The 22,774-nt window shown below is 38.5% G+C and overlaps 1 protein-coding gene across 7 annotated transcripts in view; it reads left to right on the top strand.

The window, feature by feature from the left end:
- mapk10 (mitogen-activated protein kinase 10) overlaps positions 1-20,268 on the top strand; it is a 34,455-nt gene extending 14,187 nt beyond the window's left edge. For 3 of the 7 annotated variants that reach the window (XM_042395341.1, XM_042395347.1, XM_042395345.1), the window contains exons 4-14: positions 3,527-3,656; positions 4,125-4,183; positions 4,730-4,868; positions 6,485-6,650; positions 7,629-7,700; positions 11,079-11,261; positions 13,754-13,878; positions 14,750-14,776; positions 15,835-15,898; positions 16,634-16,711; positions 19,874-20,268. In XM_042395341.1, the coding sequence (XP_042251275.1) occupies positions 3,527-3,656; positions 4,125-4,183; positions 4,730-4,868; positions 6,485-6,650; positions 7,629-7,700; positions 11,079-11,261; positions 13,754-13,878; positions 14,750-14,776; positions 15,835-15,898; positions 16,634-16,711; positions 19,874-20,016 (1,186 nt within the window). In that variant the 3' untranslated portion in view covers positions 20,017-20,268. Of the gene's footprint in view, positions 1-3,526; positions 3,657-4,124; positions 4,184-4,729; positions 4,869-6,484; positions 6,651-7,628; positions 7,701-9,874; positions 9,947-11,078; positions 11,262-13,753; positions 13,879-14,749; positions 14,777-15,834; positions 15,899-16,633; positions 16,712-19,868 lie in introns of all 7 variants that reach the window. The other 4 variants (XM_042395342.1, XM_042395348.1, XM_042395344.1 and 1 more) reach the window with 4 other exon arrangements.
- Positions 20,269-22,774: the final 2,506 nt, after the last annotated feature.

The raw sequence follows: 22,774 nt of genomic DNA, 5'->3' as shown, positions 1-22,774 counted from the left end.
AACTATTAATGTTTTCTAATGTTGGTAAATGTTTGTATATATCAGTAATGTTTGTAAATGCAACAGTAAAACAGACCAATACAGGGCTGCAACTAACAAATATTTTCATTATTGATTAATCTGTCGATTATTTTCTAGATTAAATGATTTGTTGTTTGGTACGTAAAATGTCAGAAAATGGTGAAAAAATGTGATCATTGATTCCCAAAGTCTATAGCCAATAGCATGTTTTGTTCTGACCAACAGTCCATAACCCAAAGATATTCAGTTTACTATCATAAAGGACCAAAAGAACCAGAAAATATTCACATTTAAGAAGCTGGAGCCAGAGAGTTTTGGTGTTTTTTCTTAAAAAATGACTCAAAACAATGAATCAATTAGCAAAATATTTGCAATTAATTGTCTAATCGTTACAGCTCTTGACCAATATTTCAAGGTATAATCAGTCGAGAAGCACAATAATTCTTATTTTAACATATAAGCAACAGTCTTCAATTATTAATGTGAATATACCTGTGATTAACATTGTTAAAAAGTACTGAATCATGCGTTTTAGCTGCACCACAAAGTAATGAAGTGGTGATGTATTTATTTCTCAAACAAATTAAAAAAAAAACAGCAATGCTGCAGTGGTAAAAAATTAAAAAAAATCTCCTCATGTCTAATTTTGGTGAATTCATTTTGCAATCGATGCACTGATGGACTGATGGATGGACTCGACAGAGCACCCAATTGAGAGGAGCATCTGCTTCCTCTTATGAACTAATGAAGTAGTTATGTGTAATATATGAATTTTGTAAATAACATTAAGCAAAAAATAAGAGTGAACATTAAGACGATTGTTGCTGCCACGTAAGATATAGTGAAACATCAGGAGCAGTATTTCTCAGTAGAAGCTGAGAAATATTAAAAAAGGAAAAAGGAAAAAAAAAAAGCCTAAAATATTACAAATAATTATAATCACTTTAACAGAAGAATCAAGATCAGCGTTTTTCAGTACCAATCATGGTATTTTAATTCACTTGGCTCGTAGCCTTTGCAGAGCTGAGCTGATTATGTACTGTATCTGCTGTTTAGAATATGGATGTGTTGGCCATAAGGGCCTAACAGGATGGGCACTTAAGTGAATCCTTAATCCGGATTGCAGAGAGAGCTCGTATTCATTGTAATTCATCTCACGGCTGCCCCGTCAGAATGCAGAGGAACGACTGCCAAGACTCCACTTAAAGGAATGCGTCTTACCTTCATCAAATGACCAAACAGATCTATAAGTTATATTCATGTTAATGCTGTGTCACTGTGGTGATATACCTGTCTCACAGAGCTTCCCTGGGATGACACAAGTTGACATATTTTATTCCAGCGTGTCCGATATAATGTTGGAACACCCGAAAACCCCCTGCCCTCCACATGCCCTCTTTCATTGTCCTTCCTTTGCTTCCCATGCCCTCAGCCTGTCTCTGCTTCCGCTCCAAAGCAATTTTGTGCATTCGCAAAGGAGCTCGGGCAGGCTGTAACTGCTAATGCTGGGACTGTGCCCATTTGAAGGATATTGTAGCAATTGATGGCAGGGAGACAGTGCAAATCTAATTTAACCTGCTCTGCTGTGTGCTGCTTGGCTCTACCCACAGCTGTCATCTGGTGTCATATGGTGACAGTAATACCACAACCAAAGTACATAAAGCCCTCAAGATTGATATAATATCCTACTGATTATAGAGATCAAATGGGATACACTATGGACATATATGTCTCATTTACAGTAGATGTTAACAAGCACATCAACAACTTACCACATGATGATGTATTTATGCTGGGAAAAATCAAAATACTTTACAGTTTTGTCATAAAATCATAACAAAATAATTGTAGGGATTTGCTTACGGTGCATTATCTTCAGCATAATCCTTAAGTAGATGAAATAATAACATTTAAATAAACATCTGTCTGACTTTTGCACCGACAGCCAGACACAACAGCTGACTAAAGACAGAGAAAATTACAATATGCATAAAAGTAGCACACAATCCGAAAGCTTATCTGTAAAAATCAACATTAAATATTCTCTTTTCTTATGCAATCAGGAGACTGTTGCCCCCGTAAAGCCGGAGAACATGGTAATGAGGGAAAACTTGTATCACTGGCGCAGATAAGACTCACTCTGCCAGCGTTGTCGCCCACAAAATTCCCAATCTGCGCACATCTCTGCCCTTATGACTCGTGCGCTTGGTCAGAATGAGCTTTCAGAAGCATCTTAGGAGGGATGAAGGCTTTAAGTAGTTGAGCTGGTCATGACATCATCTTTCACTCAGCTTGAAAAGTGATGACTGGCTCAAATCCCTATCGGATCAATGTTTTTTTATGAAGACTCCACTGTTTCCATGGTCACACATCATCCCCGGCCTGCAGTCTTCACAGAGACATGACGAACCACAGCGAATCCCACCCAGCCGTCCTCAAACCCACACACAGCATCGTTCTTGATGAGGGTTGCAGTAGTAAGCCTGTGTACAGACGCCATGAAACACAATTTGTAGCGTCTTTCAGGGAGAATTTGTCAGAAAAGGCACACTCTAACATGTTGCTAAGCATGGCATTTTTATGGCTGCTTTTTGTGTAATGCTGTTTGTTGAAAATGAACATAAATCTACACAAAGAAAGAGACAAAATCCCCAGAGGTACTCAGGGGTTGGGATTGTGTTGAGCCAGCAAAGAACTCACTTTACTGTAATGACCTCCAAAATGGGTTGAGCCACTTTGTGGGAAGAGAGGCCATCTACTTATAACCTACATTTCCTGTCTCCATTTCTTTGCATTGTACAATTTGTTTAACATAAATAATTATAATCATGTTATAATCAACTAAAATCGCATGAATCACTATTTCATAATATAATTACATTTGGGTGTGTTTATGGTATGCTGTAGCATCTGAATGGTTGTAAGGTGATTGAATTAAAGGAAAAGCTTGAAATTTTGGGGTGCTTGGTACGCCTTATTCACTTTCTTGTTGAGAGTTAGATGAAAAGATTGATATCACTCTCATGTCTGTATGGTATATATGAAGCTAGAGCCAGCAGCTAGTTAGCTTAGCTTAGCACAAAGACTGGAAACAGTGGGAAACTGTTAGCCTGGCTCTATCCAATGGTAAAAAATTGGTTCAGAATGATATTAATCTTCTCATCTAACTCTTGGCAAAAAAGCAACTGACTCTTTGATTATGTGATTTAAAAAAATGCCATAATGCCATTTACCTCTTGACAGCTGCACTGAATATCAATTTAATGTCTCTCTGTCAAGGTCACACCACTGAAGTAAAATGTTTTACAGATAGATTATGAGTTTTAAAGAAAGTTATCTGTTTCCATGAGTCTTTGTTGGAGATGTGAATAACACCTTTTTGATTTTGTAACCAGTGACATTCACCAGTGATTGTCACAATGTCACGCCATCACACACATTCATCCAGCTATGAATACTAAAGGAAAACTCTGAGCTGTTCTCTGTGTTTTTTTTCCGTCTGCAGTGCGGGCTATGATGCTGTCCTGGACAGAAATGTAGCCATCAAGAAGCTGAGCAGACCCTTCCAGAACCAGACTCATGCCAAGAGGGCATACCGGGAATTGGTGCTCATGAAATGTGTCAATCACAAAAATGTAAGTGATTCAAACTCATGTGAGTTAGGAAAGAATGCAGGAAAATAGGAAAAATGTATCCATTATAAGAATGAAGCAGATTTTCAAACTGTACCCCAGTCAGTGTCTATTTTTGGTCCCCGATAAATCCCTTTGCTACAAAACGGAGACGAGCGACTGTGATGTTGTGACCGTGCTAAATTCCATGCCTCCAGAAATGCACCGAACTGGCAGGAGACTGAAACAGAGAGCACTTCAAGGCATGAATGTAATCTCCAGTGCCGCAGTTTGTGCTCTTTTCTCCCTCTCTTCCACATTTATCCCCAGTCTTTTGTTCCGTCTCACTTCTTCGGTTTACTTAGTCTCTCACTCAGCAGTGTCCTTCATCAGGGTCATTTACCAGTCCCCGGTCCCTCGCTGTAACTCACATTTTTCTGTGTATATTTAACCACTGTATGTTGATCCTTTTCACCCTCCTCTCTCTTTCAGATCATCAGTTTATTAAATGTCTTCACACCACAGAAATCATTAGAGGAATTCCAGGATGTGTGAGTATAGTGGCTCCTTGTTTGCATAATTACATTTCCATGAAAATTATTAATTTAGCTGGTGTAACAGGCAAAGGAAGTCTATTTGTACAAATTAATCTGATGTGTCATGTGACAGAGAAGAGAAAGGGACTGATTTTATTATGCGTTATGTGCTCATTACTCCTTTGCACCTGCAGTTGTGAAAGCAGAAAACTGCTGTGAGTGTAGTCAGTGAAAGTAGGTGTAATCTGAGGCTGCTGCTGGTATCTTGTTTTCATACTGAATGATGAACAATCTCTATGTAAACAGTGCTGCAAAGGGATTTGTAGCCATTTTCATTTCCCGAAGTCTCGGAGGGGCTGCAGAATGCTTAATATGTTTGGAGAGGTTTATGTCTTTCACTGAGAGATATTATTAGTTCAGCAGACAACTACATAAGCCAAACAATAAATAATCAAACAATCAATAAATCCATTATATTCTTTGTATGACAATTCCTTTCATGGTGTTTACCCTGTACCCTTACCAAACTATATGGGAATCAATAAATCCACCTTTTCCCAGGTACCTAGTGATGGAGCTGATGGATGCCAACTTGTGCCAGGTGATTCAGATGGAGCTTGACCATGAGAGAATGTCCTACCTGCTCTACCAGATGCTGTGTGGTATCAAACATCTGCACTCAGCAGGGATTATTCACAGGGTAGGAAAAGACAGACGCCTCTTCTTTCACCACTGAATATTGGTTGTGTGTGTGTGTGTGTGTGTGTGTGTGTGTGTGTGTGTGTGTGTGTGTTTTTAAAAAAAAAATATCTGTAGGGACACAAAGTTATAGTGTAACATCAGGAGGCACCTTCATGTAGCATAAACCTTGACATCACCTTGGTCACTATTTTAGCAATTAAGGGCACCCAGGTGGTGCACAGGAAACACTGCAGTGACCTGAGTTTAATCGCTGGTGCTTCTGGCTTCACTGGCTGCCTTCAACTGGAAATGTTGGTGTGTGATGGGAAGCCAGTGAGGGATCATTTTCTTGGAAGTAGGTGGTTGGGAGCTATTGATTCTCCCTGGGTCAACAATGAGAATTAGACATGACCACAATGCGTTGAGGATTGGCCATTCCAAACTGAGAGAAAAATAATTTAAAAAAGAATTAAAAGTATGTACTTTATATAAAGAGAAAAATTAAACAGGTGAATATTATAATAAAGAAGATTAGATCATATCTTTAAAAACAGCTGTGTACTGCTAAAATATTAGTCACAGTTTCAATGTTTACAGTTTCTGATTAAAATGAAAGTAAACTAGCTTAAGTATTGTGCTAATTAGGGGTGCAACGAATCACAAAACTCACGGTTCAGATCGTATCATGGTTTTGAGTCACGACTCGGGGGAAAAAAAAAGGGAGAGACAAATATAACTTTGCTTTCCATTTATTCTGTAAAACACTTAAAGCAAGGAACTTTTGCCCATGGTCTTAAGTGAAAACAACATTCAAGATGTGCAATGTTTAAATAAAATATATGAAATATACAATACTCAATTGTTAAGTTGAAGTGCAGTATGAGGCATGGTACCTTCCTCCTTTAAACATGGTAGTGAATGAAACAATAGGCTGTGTCCACATCATCAAAACCTGATGATAACTTACAAACATGAACACACGTCTTGTCCTGCAGCTTAGTTTTTCGAACGAGCCATCAAATAAACATTCACTGGGGAAAAGTGCACCGCTAATGTCAGTTAGCAGCTAGATAGCCAATTAGCTGCTCAGCTGCAGCACATTAAACAGCATGGGAACATACCTGCAGATGTCACTTCAGACCCATTAGATACTGGTTTGGTCGTTGCTCTTCAAAATCCCTGTTAGCGACACGCTGTCTGTCTATGACTTGTACTTACAGCAGTTTGTTTACTTTGTCTCCAACGAGACATTAAATTTTGCAGTTAATCCACGGTTCACATATGTGCCGAACCCGTGGGGGGCAATTCTTACGGATCACAGATCAACTACGTTTCGTTACACTACTGGTGCCGATAGACAGAAACTGAAAGAAATCTTAATTTTACTCCTTACACTAAACCTAAGCCTATGGTAGCAAATTGATTACTATCTTCTTGTTTTTTCATACTGCCTCAGCTACATATATATCTTGCTTCCTTTTAATTAAGCATATTGGTTTGTGCACAATGTTAAACATAAAACAAGTTGAATGGGAGAAGTAGAGACTGTCCATTGCAAACCTGTCAGTGGAAGAGAAGGTTTGTAAATTACCTAAATATACAGTTTCTCATGTCAGTCTATTCCCCCTCCTCTAGGACCTCAAACCAAGCAATATAGTGGTGAAGTCAGACTGCACTCTGAAGATCCTGGACTTTGGTCTGGCCAGGACTGCAGGCACCAGCTTCATGATGACCCCTTATGTGGTGACTAGATACTACAGAGCCCCAGAGGTTATCCTGGGCATGGGATACAAGGAGAATGGTGAGAACTAACGAGAACTTTGAGTGTGTATGAGCATGCATGGATCAAATTATTCAGACATCTTTAAAGGATTACTCTGGAGTCATTTTATTATTCTTTATTAGTGCACATAGAAACCTCCACTGATGCATTTGCCATCAGCTCACAGAGACTGAACAATATCAGCATATTTCCAATATGCTAATTTAGTGATAAACCATATAAACAAATGCTGAAATATATAGTTTTCCCAAAATTGCATTCTTGTGGTGGCATTGAAGAGAGGAAACTTAAGTTAATACAGACTGGAAGCAACATCTCCTTGTACAGCTGACAGCAGTACGGCTCTGTCAGCTGTATTTAATATATTTATGAAAACAGTGGGACCCAATGACTTACTTGCAGTATAAGAGACAGCAGGAGCTTCTGACTGTTGCACAAAATGTGTCTGTATGTCTTTTTGTGGGCATTAACCATCAGAAAAACAGGATAAAATTACACTGGTGTTATCCTTTAACGACCCAAAAAAGTAAATTATTGTGGCATTAATTGTGAAACCTTAAAAAAAAAAAATTCTGCTTGAGTCCCACTTTGCAAATGAGCTAAAGTGAACTGAAGTGTTGGAGGTATGAGTCACTGATCAAAAGCCCCCAGAACATCACACATGTAATTGAATGCTAGCCTAAGCTATGACTCATCAGCCATATTCCTCCCATTAGCGGAGTGGACGCTGACTGAAGCCTGTACACTCCAAGGATTTGTATTTCCTGCCACTAGTTGGTCCTTCTAAGGCTCTGCTTTCTGTCTATAGCTGTATTTCATTTGAATTTATCCCCCTGTAACACGCTCCACACTAATTATTTCTCCCGCACTGAATAACAGCTACTTTCTAATTACTGTTGCCTCTCACAGATGGCTTAATGTCTCTAACACTAACCTTTACTTTCCTCTCTGTTCTTTTGCTCCCCGTTTGTCTTGCCGTCACCTCTGTGCGTGCAGTGGATATATGGTCGGTGGGGTGCATTATGGGAGAAATGGTGCGCCACAAAATCCTTTTCCCTGGGCGGGACTGTATCCTTGTTAACACACTGCAATGTTATGTAATGGTAACACTATGTATTGTTCATAGGTTTATGTCTTGTGAATAATGAAGAATGGATTTAAGCAAAATCTATATGAAAATTCAATCATTCTTTAACATTTATGTTAAACTTTTTGACAAAAAATGGACTTTTAGTGCCTTTTAAAACTTCTCCAAATGCTTGGAGAGTCAACTGAAGTAGCTACAGGCATGTTGTCTATTATTCCTTAAAAAACGTAGATGTATAATTGATGCAGTAATAACAAAAATGTACATTTCACATGGTTTTGTGGTCAAATTTTGCTTTGGTAACATCATTTTACATTTCTTGGTTAAATTGAATCTGAAGATTTTTCTGTACCTTGCCTGATGTTCTCTGGATGTTACTGAGGTGCAGATTCTAACTAAATCACACTCACATCTGGCTGGCTTTATAACACGTGTCAATTTCAACTGATCTTCTTTTAACACTTTTAATACACCCTGCAATAACATCATAAAAACAAGCACCATCTAATCTTGTTCTCTTGTCGGTATGTTTGAATGTTACGCTTTTATTCACTCTTACATTTTAGCAATATGAAGTACCCTCTCTCTCTGCGTCTCAGAATATTTAAGTGCGTGCTACTTGGAGTGTTTCTGGATTGCTACCTGGTGTGTTCCCCTGCAGTGAGGGGGCTGTAATTGCATCCCCAAGATTACTTCTTTCATTAGGAAGGATTTGGATAAATAGTCCCCATGCTGAGCATGTGCACATGTGAGCACATGTGAAGTACATCTCGCCATCTGAGAGTGCCCACATATGTGAGTCAGACGTAGTCATTAAGCATTCAGTGGATTAATAATGAATGATTAATGTATTCATTTTAAGAATTTGTTATTAGCAGCTTAGTTGAACTCGCTTGGCAGTGTGAGGAAAGTTCAAAGGTTAAAGGTGCAGTCTGTTAGCATGTTAGTGTCTACTGCAACAATATTAAAACTAGGATGATGCAAGGTGCAAATCATTGATATATGTTAAAGATATGATTTAAAGTTGCTGCTAGGCAGACGAGCAGTAAAGAAACACTGCAGGTGCTTGCGGCTGCTGCTCTGGTCTCTTCATCCCTGAACATGGAGTCCCTGCAAGATTAATGCTCTGGAGAGCTACAACACCTCTGCAGTGAGCTCTGCAATATCTCTCCTATCCTTCTGTCTCTACGCTCACAAAGACCTGAAATGCTTATCATTTAATACTCCATCCTTTCTTATACTGTAGATCAATGAAGTGTAGTCACGCACACTTTTGTTAATCTTCACTTTATAGATCAGCTCTGGACTGGAACCCCTGCCGCTGCTAATCTTAATTTAATTCATATACTTTTTTCGACCTGAAGTATTGACCCGGCTGAAGTTATCTGCACCTTCCTGAGTGTCTGTCAGATGATGATATAGAATCACATAGTCATTCTGCACAAGTCACAGCTCAGTGAGTCTCACAGTGACTGTTTGGTGGCCATTCTGCAGTGTGTTGAATATGTGAGTGTGGAGTGATGATTGTTGAATGGAAGAGCAAAGCTGTGCTTTTGTTTGTGGCATATAAAAGAAACTTATAGACAGTTAATTGCCATGAAAAGGCATTAAGTATGAATGATACATATTGCCATGTTGCAGGAATGGTAGATGACCTGCCTATTATCTGCATTTAGTTTTAGGAGAGGAAAAGAGGCACAGTATGAATGTATTACACATTTTTGTTAGTAGCATATGGTGAGCTACTTTTTCTCAGTTAGGGCTGCAACTAACAATTATTTTCATTATTGATATGTCTTTAAAATGTCAGAAAATAATGAAAAATGTCTGTGGTTATTTCCTACTAACATTTGTGACACATTAAAGCTTCAAATCCTCTTGTCTGAAAAGCAGAAACCTGCGAATTTTGATCATTTTCTGTAAAAAATGACGATTATTCGATTATCAAAATAGCTGCTAATTTGTCGATCGACCTATAGATTCATAGACTAATTGTTGTCGCTCTACTCTCAGTAGCATCTGAATGCTGTGCTGGCTCATTGTTGTCATGACAACATTAATCTAAAGTGCCCTAAATATGTTATTTAGGAGGTAGAAGTGATTTTTTTTTTAGTAATGCGAGTGTGTGTGTACTGTGTATGTGTGTGACCCCCAGTGGACATGTGGTCAGTCGGATGCATCTTTGGAGAGGTGATAAGAGGGACGGTGCTGTTCCCTGGGACTGACCGTATCCTTCTGACCTCCTCCAGCTCTCTCACTCTGTTTCACATGTAAACCTGAATATGGTTGAAATCCTGCAGCATTTTCTGGAGAAGAGTTGCGTTCAGGTGCATGACACTTCGTTTTGAAGACATGAATAACTCCAAACACAGTGGAGCGTCAAGGATTTTGGCACTGACACACCGAGCAAAACACCTCAAGCTGTCTGAGTGAATCTAGCAACTTGGTTAAGAGCCGTGGATAAAAACCTTAGTGTATGAAAAAAAAAAAATGCCTGACTGAGCGCTGTATGGATCATGGCCAATGTGCAACGGAGACAAAGAGGAGGTGGAAGGAAGTGTGTGGCGTTCCAGCAAGATGAAGTAATGGGGATCTCTGTCGGCCCTGGCAGCTAACTGCCTCACTGGCACTCTCTGTGAGAACATGGGGAGGGGAGGGGGGTCATTTGGAGTGTGTGGAGGGGTAAGAGATATTTGTTATCAACAGGGAGATGCACACACACACACACACACACACACACAAAAACATGTACAGGATATATGTCTCTTGTTAATCAGAAAGTCATGTTCTCATCAGGAAGTTCGTCAGCTACTCTGTTCTTTTGTACCCTGATGCCTGCTTTATAGGTGCGCTCAGCATTGAAGGATGAATATACAGAAGATGTTTCCAGTATTTTAAGCAGATATCAAAGCACAGAATTACTGTAATGTCTTAAAGAACAAGTGATCACTTGTTGGAAATGGATTCAAACTGGAGACAGATTTTGAGGAAAGTAAAAGTAATGTAATACTTAAATTTAATGAATAACTGATGAAATATTAATGGGATACAGTACATATTGAGGCCTTGTCAAAATTAATCTTACTTTACTTGATGTTACAAAACATCACCTTTTTCTCATTGAATGTACAGTAAGCAATCTTGTTTGTATTCTTGGTGATGATACTTATTTATTTTCCTTTACTTCATCATCATTAGTCCAACCTTTGTATGAGTAAATCAAAAGATAACCATTCTTCACTTGTCCTAAATACAACTTGTATTGTGGGATGGTAGCACCTGAGTTGACATTTAGACATACAGTACTGGATGCTGCATATTCCATGTGTGTTTCCCTTAATCCTGACCCACCACGCCAGACATCGATCAATGGAACAAGGTGATTGAGCAGCTGGGTACACCCTCACCAGAGTTCATGAAGAAGCTTCAACCTACAGTGAGAAATTATGTGGAGAATCGGCCAAAGTATGCAGGCCTCACCTTTCCCAAACTCTTCCCTGACTGCCTTTTCCCTGCTGACTCTGAGCACAACAAACTCAAAGGTGAGAACTTGTAGTTTTACATAGCAAAGCCTTACTGTATGTACTGTATTTTAGCCGTGCAATTGTACCCTGCCTGATAATACCATCAAATGTTATGTCTGTATATTATGTGTCCTTCATTTGCATATTTATGTAGTCTTAAGGATACACATACTGCGGTCTAAAGCTCTGCAGTGTTTCCAGGATGATCTCATAAGACAGTGATAACCCACACTGTAAAGATCCCTTTTCATGCCAACGTCTCGGTTAATTACAGAAGCTCTGAAACATAAAAAAATATAAAATTTATTATAATATAGTTATGTTTTGGCAGAGCAACCATAAAAATATTTTTTTATAACTTATACCACACTTCTGGGCATAAGAACCAACACTGGTTGTTGTGATGGTGCGATTAAATCCTTAATGTCTGCTGTAAATCATTATAGAAATCTGATGTCTGTCCATTAAAGGGTTCAATAAATTATAAAGCCGTTTAGACTCTCTGCTTGCCATGGTGACAGTAAAGATTAGGCAAAAACAGTATAGCATGTGGCATCGTCTAATATTTATAATATATAACAGGGACTAATCAATAGGGATCCAATTCAAAAAGAAAAAGAAAACCAAGCTGGAGCAGGAGAGAAAATCGACTGCTAGTAGACAATGTACATCAGAGTAATCAAATAAAAATAATTTAGTACCACATTAACAGTTCAGATGATAAGGATGAATGGAAAGTTACTACAGACTAAATCAGTCCAAGATGTATTCTTGTTTTTTTCACTCCTGATAAGTTTAAATGACATATAAATAGAAGGCTAAATGTTGTGTTCTGGTGTTTCTGTACTGCAGCCATCTGGGATCTAATATTAACCAACTTAAGAGACTTCTGGAGCTCTCTAAAATGTCATATTTTAAGTCATAAGAATTTCGATAAATAACTTATATTCTTGAGTTTGCAAGTAGGAGTAAAAGTGAAAAATTTTTACTTTTATCTTTCACTTACATCCAAAATTTCACTTTTAGCAGTTTGATAAATATAGGTTCAGTGTTGCAGCTGTATTGGTCATTAAAGAGAAAAAAACTGACACATATGATGTAATGACTTGTAAACACAACTTTGACTTCATAAATAGGAAATAAAACTTTTGTGTTTGGGCTCCGTATTAAACTGAAATATGAAATATGTTCACTTAAATTTATTCTTTGAAGCCCGTTTTGTGATCCTCTGTGAATTCAATCTGCTTCTTATGCCGAGGGTTAAGCAAGACATCACTTCTTTTTTTCTGAAATGTAACCTTTAAAAAAAAAAAGGAAATTCCCTCCTATGAGATTTAGCAAAATATGATTTTTTTTTTTTTTTTTTTTTTTTGTCGCACTTCTTCTACATCAAAGCTCCTGTCTGGTAAAATTTTCATGAATCACTTTTGTATTCCGGCTGCTCGGAGCTGGAGTGACAGTGTTAAAGGAAATGTACCCCAAAGAGAGAGGGAGAGAGAAAAAAAGAGTGAGAGAGTGTGTGGGAGGGTGTGAGGGAGCACGGGTTGAAGTGCTGCTGTTTTGTATGTTTTGTACTGTCAAAGGTAGGAAGTGAGTCAGACATAAGAGAGACAACACTTTTTTTTTTTTGTAACTCTGAACTGCAGGAGGAGGAGACAGACACACCATAGGACAGAGAGAAGGAAAGAAGGATAGATAGAATAAGGAAAGGCAGAAGTAGAGCGATAGCGGAGTCATTTTACAGATTTACCATCCTTCTCTTATTGACGTGTTGATGCTGAGGCAAAACGCAGAGGGTGCGCCCAGCTCATCTGTCTTTCTCTGTTCTCAGTTCAGTTAGTGCTTTGCTGCTGTAGAGCTATTTATAGTGAAGGTCAGTGTGTGTAGGAGAAGGATGGTGTGTGGTTTAAAGGTTCTCAATTTCAGATCAGTCTGAGAGCGCCTGAGGGAAGAGAGACTGACCGACTGATGATGTATGTTGAAAAGCCAAATGTTTATAAGACTAATGGTGCATTCTGCATCGTGTTGACCTCAATAAACTACATCCAGAAAGACACAGCATGTAGGAGCATGTAGTTTCTCAGATTTTGGGCGTAATTTCAGCACAAGCTGTTGAGTCAGCTTGTAGCAAATAGTGCCAAGAACATTTTTTTTTTTTTTTTTTTTGCATTAACAGTGATAAACTCTTAATATACAGGACAAGCCTGAATATTTAACTTCAATAATGACATCAAAAGTATCGTAGAATTGTCTGCATTTTATAGTTTTTATGCATTTAATTCATAATAGTCCAAAGCTCTCGCTCTGTACATTAATCTGTTTATCTGTTAATCCACATGTTTGTCTCCTTCGACAAACTGCTGTTGTTTATTATTCCCTTTAATCCTCACCATGTATTTCTCTCTCTTTTCCTCCATTTCTGCCTTATTATGTTTCAAATATGTTTTCTTGCCTCACGATCTCAACCAGATGTTGCTGTATTTTTCTTTTTTTTTCTTCCAAAACCACAGCTAGCCAAGCCAGAGACTTGCTGTCTAAGATGTTGATCATTGACCCCGCTAAACGGATATCGGTGGACGAGGCCTTACAGCACCCCTACATCAACGTGTGGTATGATCCAGCTGAGGTGGAGGCGGTAAGTAGGCCTTTGGCAAAGCCGTATATTGATTACTATCCCAAGCTCAATCCCTTTTCCCTTTGTCTTTGATTGATCAGCATAGTTTCCTGTGTCTCACTTTGTATTTGCAATGTAAAAAAAATAATAATTATGACCCTCTTCATAGGATTACAATAAAAATGTCAATTTTTAAACTACAACACTATAATAATGAAAATAGCTGGTTTAGTGCATTTATGATTGTGTTTTATATTTTTGGTTCACATCTCATCTTTTTCATTTTTCTCGCTTATGGTTTTATACTTTAAATCTGAACTTAAAATATTTTTAGGTTTAGTAGAATAACACCCAGTTTTTGCTACTTCTTAGATTAAGAAAGTAAAATTTGCTGCTATAAAAGAGTCCATTGTTGTTCTGTAATGTACAGTAAGAGTTGTGGTGTTTCTGGCGTATTTGGTGAAGTCTAATTTCTTCATCAGTGCCTCATTAGTATGAGGTGACAGTGAGATTGGGGGAAAAAAAAAAGCCATCTGCAGCTTGATATACGTGTACAGATACCACTTCTACTTGCAGCAATACACTAATGAGTGCATGAACAGCTGATGATTTTTCAGTCTTACTGTTTGTTTCATGTAATATCCTGCTGGTTGACTGCAGCTTTTGCAGAGACTCCACATGACACACCTCCATTGTAGTTATGAATCATTTTTAGACGATTTTATGACTTGTCCACTTGTCTAAGTTGTCTAGTTGTTGATATTAGTGATGGTTTTTTCATGATGATATTGTTGTTAGAGTTGATGTGGTATGTATAACGTGGCTGTGAATGGCATTTCAACACATTTTCTGCTGTTTTCCCTTTCTCTAATGTCATCTCATGCTGATGAAGGCCAGAGATCTCATCCAAATATCCATGGTAAATAACCACCGCCCTACATCGAAGAAAAGTGCTCTATGGGACCTTTGTTTTATAAAGAGTAAAGAGTGCAGATTAAAGGAGACGCTTGGACACATTTGGTTCAGTACTATTAACCATTAATCATAATGAAAAAGATTCATAATGTACATTTTTATATAGAATACAATAAAATTTCTACAGGGCATCCTACCAAAATAACATGATTGGAATAAAGTGGTGTTTCTGCATGAAACCAGACAAGCGATAATTTGTCAATTAATTTGTTAAATCTTTTTTTTTTGAGGCAAACCTCTCGCTTCCACCAAATTTGCTTGATCACCATCTACGTCCTGCCGTGGCTGCCGATTGCCGACCTGTAACTGTCCCTCCAAGGTCATATCAGAGAGGTTTTATGGGTGGTCCTGTCACCCGCATTGACAGAGAGGGAGTATTAAGGTGTCAGAATCTGTGGCAGGATCACTATGAATGAGCGATAAGAAGGCTTGACTGGATGCCAGACAGCATGTTTGTGTCCTGTTACTGTAGATGAAATGACAATCCTGTAGGAGAAGCGCGTAGGCACTATCTCATATTAATCCTGATGGTCATTATCTAAAACATATGTGCGTTAAGTGGAAAAACTGTGTATTATGATCTTAAATGTGTAAATCAATCACCATAAAATCATGTATGATTTAGTTTAAATGAAATACTGAATGTTTTACTTTATTCACATTATTTATTTACTTTCTAACCTACATGTGCCTACTTTCTATCCCATCATGTTCTTTGTGCACATACATGTTAAATTGTCGAATTACGTTAATCGCCAGATGTTTTTTCTCGTCTTCAGATATTTTTTCATCCCCATATTTTTATTATTTTGTGAAAAATTTGAAAGTATATGTATCATTATGTAAACTTGTCTGCCATAATTATTGTGAAAAGTATTTTACTGTTCTCCGAGGATGCTCTAACATGATATCACTAATATAAACTTCATGTTAAATGAGTGTTGTTGACTGTCCTCTTAATTAAACTGATAATAAAATGCTTGTGCTCTCTCCCCCTTTTAGCCTCCACCTCAGATCTATGACAAGCAGCTGGATGAAAGAGAACACTCCATTGATGAATGGAAAGGTGAGAATTAATCATCCAAACCAAAAATGAATATCTGATTTTCTTATTAGGTTGCCAAGAGTGAAGATAATGTGATGGATGTTTCAAGAATATATCATAAAAACACAAAACTTAAAGTCACACTGCATTTATGTTTTTAAAATTGTATTATACTTGAATATATATATATATACACCAAAGCATATTTTACTCTGTTATTATTGTTCTTTGTGCTGGTTGACACTGCCCTTAAAGGTCCAGTGTGTAGAATTTAGTGGCAAATGGAATATAATATTCATAAGTATGTTTTAATTAGTGTATAATCACCTGAAACTAAGAATCGTAGTGTTTTCGTTACCTTAGAATGATCCCTTCATATCTATATAGGGAGCCGGTCCTCTTCCACAGAGCCCACCATGTTGCACCGCCATGTTTCTACAGTAGCCCAGAACGGACAAACCAAAAACTGGCTCTATAGAGGGTCTTTAACGTTTTTGCGAGTTTTGAGGCCACCGTAGGTTCTCCTACACGCTTGGAAGGGGAGCGCGAGGGATATTCATTTGCTTGCAATCTGCAACCTCAGCGCTAGATGCCACTAAATTTTATACACTGGTCCCTTAAAGCCAGCTATTGAATAGTCATCTCAAATTTCAAATGAACATTAAAGGTTAAGATGTCTAGGAAACAATGGGGATAAATTACCGTCTTATATTCTTTGCCCTGTCTATATTTCATTGACTTTTCTTTCCTTGACAGAATTAATCTACAAAGAGGTGATGAACTTTGAGGAGAGAACGAAGAATGGCGTTGTGAAGGGACAACCTTCACCTTCAGGTACTCTCAGTGCATAACCCTAATCGCTCTGTAAGTGAATTTACTATACCCTTACTGGAGTTCCCCTTGTAAATAGAGAAACCCATTGTGCTGTTGACCATGTGTCTCTGTCTCTTGCATCTTGTTTTTTTAAGCAAGTTAAATGTTGTTTAGTGGTGTCATTTTGTGTATTTGTTAAATGGTACTGAAGTACAGCTAATCAGTAACTGCTGAGATTGCCTTTTCATAGATAATATTTAATAATAAAGAGATGATGTGTGTACTTCGATGTATGTGTATATGTAGAAACATATCATGACTTAAGATTTGGGTACTTCAAATCACAGGAAATTTCAGTCCTCAGCTGCAGTTGACCTTTTTTTTCCCTCTTCTGTTCTCTGCCAAAGCCTTTCAAGCACATTAAGTGATGTTTTCATAGTTTGCCACAGAGAGGCAGTATGGAGTCATGCCAGTGGTCGCTCCTTGACAGGGCCACCTAGACTCCACTGTGATCAAATGAGGAATTCATTACGAGGTTAAAGCAACCATTTGCTATCAATAGAAAAAAAAAATGAACAGGTCCATTTTGAAGCTCTGAAAAGCATTATGAATCGAAACTGAATCCTGCAGAGACAGCAGCATCTGCTGACCAGGAGAGGTAACTGCCACATGAGTAAGTGAAGAAAAATGATGTGCATCCAGAATACAATGAGGTCTGAATATTGTCTTTCGCAATACCTCCTTATGGACTCAGCAGTGTTTACAGTAGGAATTCTCTTTTTGAAGAGAGTTTATAAGCCATCTGCCCTCCTCAGCTGAGCCAAAAACAAGTATTACAGTAATATCTCAGACTACTTACAGTAATAAACAGCACATAAACAGTGTTTTCTTGTTTTTTTGCATCATTAAAAGCTGAAAATTACAAAAGAAAAAAATATTTCATAGGACGAATTTAACCAAAAATGCAGCATTTCTTTAATCACCCCTTCTTCTTCACTCTGTCTCGATTACTCCATCTCACAAATTCACGACCTCCATATTTCTTCTTCTCTCCGTCCACCAGTAATCAAGCAGATGGGCTGGCCTAGTGTCTGATGCTGAGTGTAGCAGACGCAGTGCAGTGCGGGAGCTGCAGACGGCAGTGTTTTACTGCAGCAGGAAAAAACAAGAGGAGCTGAGAGCACACGTGAAGCCTCAGTCGCAAAACAGACAGACCCAGGAGCTATTTTGTTTGGAAATGTAAAGGGAAATTATCTTAACCCTATTATTATTATTGCTTCAAGGGGCTGTTGTATAGAGAGATTATAAAGGGCCAGTGCTAATTGCTTCTGGGATACTGCATGCTTTAAGTATCTACAGTATTATTAACACATTATTAATCATTCCTTTAAACCATACTTCTCATGAGCCTTTCATAACTATGGAAATATTTAAAAAAAAAAAACAGAAATATGCATGTCTGAGGTTAAAAGTTCACAGCACAAGCTTCGGATATGGACATATAATCCTACATCATAGCCTTCTTCAGAGTTTCTCCCTAGATTGAATTAAATTTTGAATTAAAGGCTTAATTAATCTTCCGTTTTAATAATCTTTCTTACAACTGCTAGTGCGGTTTATGCTGAAGTAATTGTTCAAGATTTAGAGTTTCGTTCCTCCTGCGTGGAAACTTTGAACAGATATTTCTGATGTATTTACTGTAAAAGTAAATCTACAAGTGCAGTGACCGCTGGAGTCGATGCCGACCATTAATCCTTCTTTGTTCTCTGTTTTATTTTGGGTCAACTGAAGTGCTTCCCAGCCTCCATTAAGCAATTACCTCCCACAGAGCACAGACACAAACAGCAGATTTAAGATTTGCCTGCACTGTACTTGTTCTCTATACACATCACTGGAGTACTGGTCATTGCTATGCTTGGAAGTAAAAGTGGTTGTTTTAGCAATTTCCTCATATTGGCAAACCCCTAGAGTCTCATGTTTATTCCCCTTTTAATCAGGCTTGGCAAAAGCAAGACTGCTCATTTTTCTACTTATTTGCTCATAAAGTTATCATTGTAGGATCCACTCACTGAGGATTTCATGAAAGGTCTGATTGAACCTTGGGAGGCTGTGATGATTAATGTACTTGTCTGCTACTCTTTGGCTAACATGCAAATCCGTGCAACACTGGAGAGATGTTTCATCCCCCAAGAGTGAAGAATACCATTCAAAACCTTTATCAGTTGTGGACAAGTCCCACCCTCCACCAGTACCTTCTGTCTGACCTTTGCTAAGAGAATGGCTCTCATCCCCTTGAATGCTTGAATGTCTCTGCCTCCTATCTAGATGGCATGCAGTAGCTCCTTAACCTTCTGAAAAATGTCCTTACTGAGAACAGTTTGGACAAGGTCCTACTGCATGTCCTGCATCCAGGACTTTGTGGCCTGCTGATACCTATTAATTGAGTGAAGATTTCTTACTCTATGTCCCCAACTTTCGCCCTGAAAAAGAGACAATTTCTTACTGATGTTTGTTGTAGTCAGCATTTTATTCAGTCATGGAAACGGGAGCTGTGCACGTAATGAAAGATTAAGTCTGCTTTTTTAAATCCTGGTAATCAAATGGAGGATCATGTCTTCACCGTGGCATGTCAGGTCCAGAATGAGTCACTTTATGGAATTTGCAAGTTCAGCAAATGCATTTTATTCGTTTTCTAGCATCTTTTATGAAGTGTTCATTTCATTACTGATGACAAAATGTTAGCTGAGTGGACTGACTTCATAGTTCTCGGGGTGTTTCCACCTTTAAATTAAAAACAAGATCAATATGAAACAACTACTTATTTGAAAGAGAGTGAATGCCTGAGCTAAATCATTTAATTCAAGAATGTTTGCTACTACACTCAGCAGACCCTTTTTTGATGTATAAATCATTAACACAAATACTATTTGGTATCATAGTCATAGAGATTTCTGAAACCCTGCAGCCTTTGGCGTTATTTCCTGTGGAACCTTTTGGACTCAAATCTTGTCATTATCCTGTCATTATAGACACACTGTGATTGTGGTGCCCCACAGGTGTTGTTGATGTTGTACCTTCTGTGTGCACTTGCAAAATATTTCTTCTGCTTTTATTTGTGCCACTGTCTTGGACAGGACTCCTTTACGTTGTAACCCCCTGCTGCTGTTGATTCCCTTAGCACAGGTGCAGCCGTGAACAGCAGCGAGAGCCTCCCTCCCTCCTCCTCCATCAACGACATCTCCTCCATGTCCACCGACCAGACCCTGGCCTCAGACACTGACAGCAGCCTGGAGACCTCTGCAGGACCCCTGGGGTGTTGCAGGTGACTAGCCGCCTGCCTGCGTAACCCCATGTTCTTCCAAAGGTGAAGAACACCAACTGAAACGACCACCTGAAAATACAAAAAAAGAAAAAAAAAAGAAAAAAAAAGAGAAAAGTTCAAAATGAATATATTAAGAACAAAAACATGAGTTATGGAGTCATTGAATCTGAAATGATGAAATCTCAAGCCTGTGCATTGTCATTCAAAAACAGCAGTGGTATTTAAACTGAAATAAATGAGCTGAGATATATGTTAATGATCCTCTAGTTGCTTTGCTTATATTACCCCACATATCTTGTATATGGCATCATAACAAAAACGACCAAATGCTTAGACTTGCATCTCCTGTAAAGTGCATATTGGCTGGCTGCTGGTCTCCCAAATCCTTACAAAAGCATTAATGCTCCAGTCATTGTGGCAAGGTGGGCTGCCATTTTGCTCATCACTACTGTACAATACAAACGTCACTTTCTCTCCCCCCCCCTTTTCCCTATTCAACCCTTATGTAATGACACTGCTGTATTTTAACCTCTAGGCTTTGTCTTAGACACCCTCATCCCCACCCGACACAACCCCCGATGTAAGGTTGCCTGATTTGTGTGTTTTTATGTGGTTATTCTGCAGGGATGTGTAGTTGCTCTCATCCAGAGCGGTGCTCCCTGCGCTACTTGTAAATAATGTAATTCTGTACAGCTGAAGGGCATACGGAGTGGGACTGACGGCCAGTACACTGGAGGTTTTTTTCTGACAAAGCGCACCTTGCCACATCACCGCTTTCCACCTCAGTTGCCCCCGCCTATCGCTGTAGTCCTGCATGATTAGATTTAAAACAATGCTAATCTCACTGTATGCTAAAATGAGTCTGTATAGAGACTATTGTTTATATACGATGTAAACTAACACAACTCCAGACATGGGGGGGGGGTCTGGTCACATGATAGGACATGTGAGCGTGTGTGTGTGTGTGTATGTTTGTGAACCACAGGTAAGCCAATGAGACATTTCGTCTAGTAAATGTCATGGCTGAATTTGGGACTTAAAGGTTCAGTACACTAAATTATTTTGATTGTTTTCGGGCTTCATAAGATTACCTTTAAGGGATTTTAGAAGTCTGATTTGTGTGTAATGTCCCTTTTATTTCCCCCTGGCAGTGTATGATGGGTCCCTCAGACACCCCACGGGCTGGCTCACAGCCCTGCATGTCATTGTGAACCATTAACCCCTCATAGACACAGGAGGTTGGTCTGTTTCACCACAAGGAGACTATTCTTATTTATTTGACTGTCTGAAACATAGAGGGTTTTTAGAAGAAGATGCAAGTGATACAGTAGGTAGGCTAAAGGTGGGCAGTGAGTGTTAACCTCGTAGCAACGTATTGTTTTGCTCTAAAGTTAAGTCATGTATATTATTTCACTACACATCACACAAAAACTCATGCCATGTTTTCTTGTTGATACAAAGGGAACTGGATGTAGAGACTACCTATCAGTTAGATTATTTCTTCGCTGGAAGATTTATTTATTGATTTATTTATATTGATAGATGGTACCTGAATATGGCAAGTGCCTTTTGGAATGAAACAGCTTATTTTGAACAGAATTAAGTGTTGCCGGAGCAGAAATCATATTATTTTTGGTTTTTTTTTTTTCCTCTGCTTCTTCTTTTTCTGCCTTAAAACTATCACCATCCCCAAGCCACCAATTATCTGGTAGAAACATTTGAGGAAAAAAACGTCTCTTTGGCCAGACAACTTAAGGTTTTTAGCCAGTAGCTGAATTTTGTGGTGTAAAATCAAATTGCTTTCCTCAGATTGTATGGCTTAAGACAAATCCATCAAACCTTTTTTTCTGCCATTTTGCACTTTGATTTAACTTCACTTTTAATTAAATCAATCTCAATAAAACCAGATTTTTCTCAAACTGGGACACTAGCGCATGCACGAACACTTAACATGCATTGTTTGCATTGAACTTTGCAAAGGCTTTGGCAGCTGTAATGCGCTCTTTCTCTTGTTCATGTTCAGTTACAGCCCACTAGATCACATGCAACCTCTGATTGTGCGATTTAAAAAAAGGAAGATGTATGGTATGTTTAGCAGACTGGAATCTGAAGATTGAATGTCTTCACTTAAATACAATATTTCACCCAGAACCTATTCCGTCCTGCGTCTGCCCCATAGTATACACTGTTAGCTGCGGTCGTGAACGTGCAATGCCTGATTGCAGTTAAGACGTTACTACAGCTTTCTTTTCACGTTTTAGATAGAATGCACTCCAACTAGAAACCAAGCAGGTGATCTGTAAGTTGTTTATTTGTGTATATCTTATTTATTCTTTGTGGAAAAAGTAATGAAGGAAGAATTGTTTTGGTTTCCGTTGCCACGTTTCATGCATGTTCGGTGGGTAAATGAGCAAAGAGCCACTGACAGATGCTTGGTGAAGAAATCATATTTTAAAAGCAAGGAAAAATTTCCATTTCCACGTAATAGTCCTGCTGGTGGATGGAAAGACATTCGTAGAACCATCAGCTCTGTCTGTACGAACAAACCTACTTCCTTTAATCCTTACTTTAAGCATAGTTTGCATAATAACACTGTATTTATCACTTAACAATCAGGTTAACTGACAACAAGGGCACACTCAAGGATGCTTACACTGTCTCTTAATGAAACAAACGGGGACATCTGTGTCTGCATGGCTAATATGTCCACTAGAATAAAATGTCACACATTTCATGTGTTTGTTTCTGAACATGTCATCTGA

Source organism: Thunnus maccoyii, chromosome 19 (assembly GCF_910596095.1).
Source record: "Thunnus maccoyii chromosome 19, fThuMac1.1, whole genome shotgun sequence".
Lineage (NCBI taxonomy): Eukaryota > Metazoa > Chordata > Actinopteri > Scombriformes > Scombridae > Thunnus > Thunnus maccoyii.
This window is presented reverse-complemented; position numbering and strand designations above follow the sequence as displayed.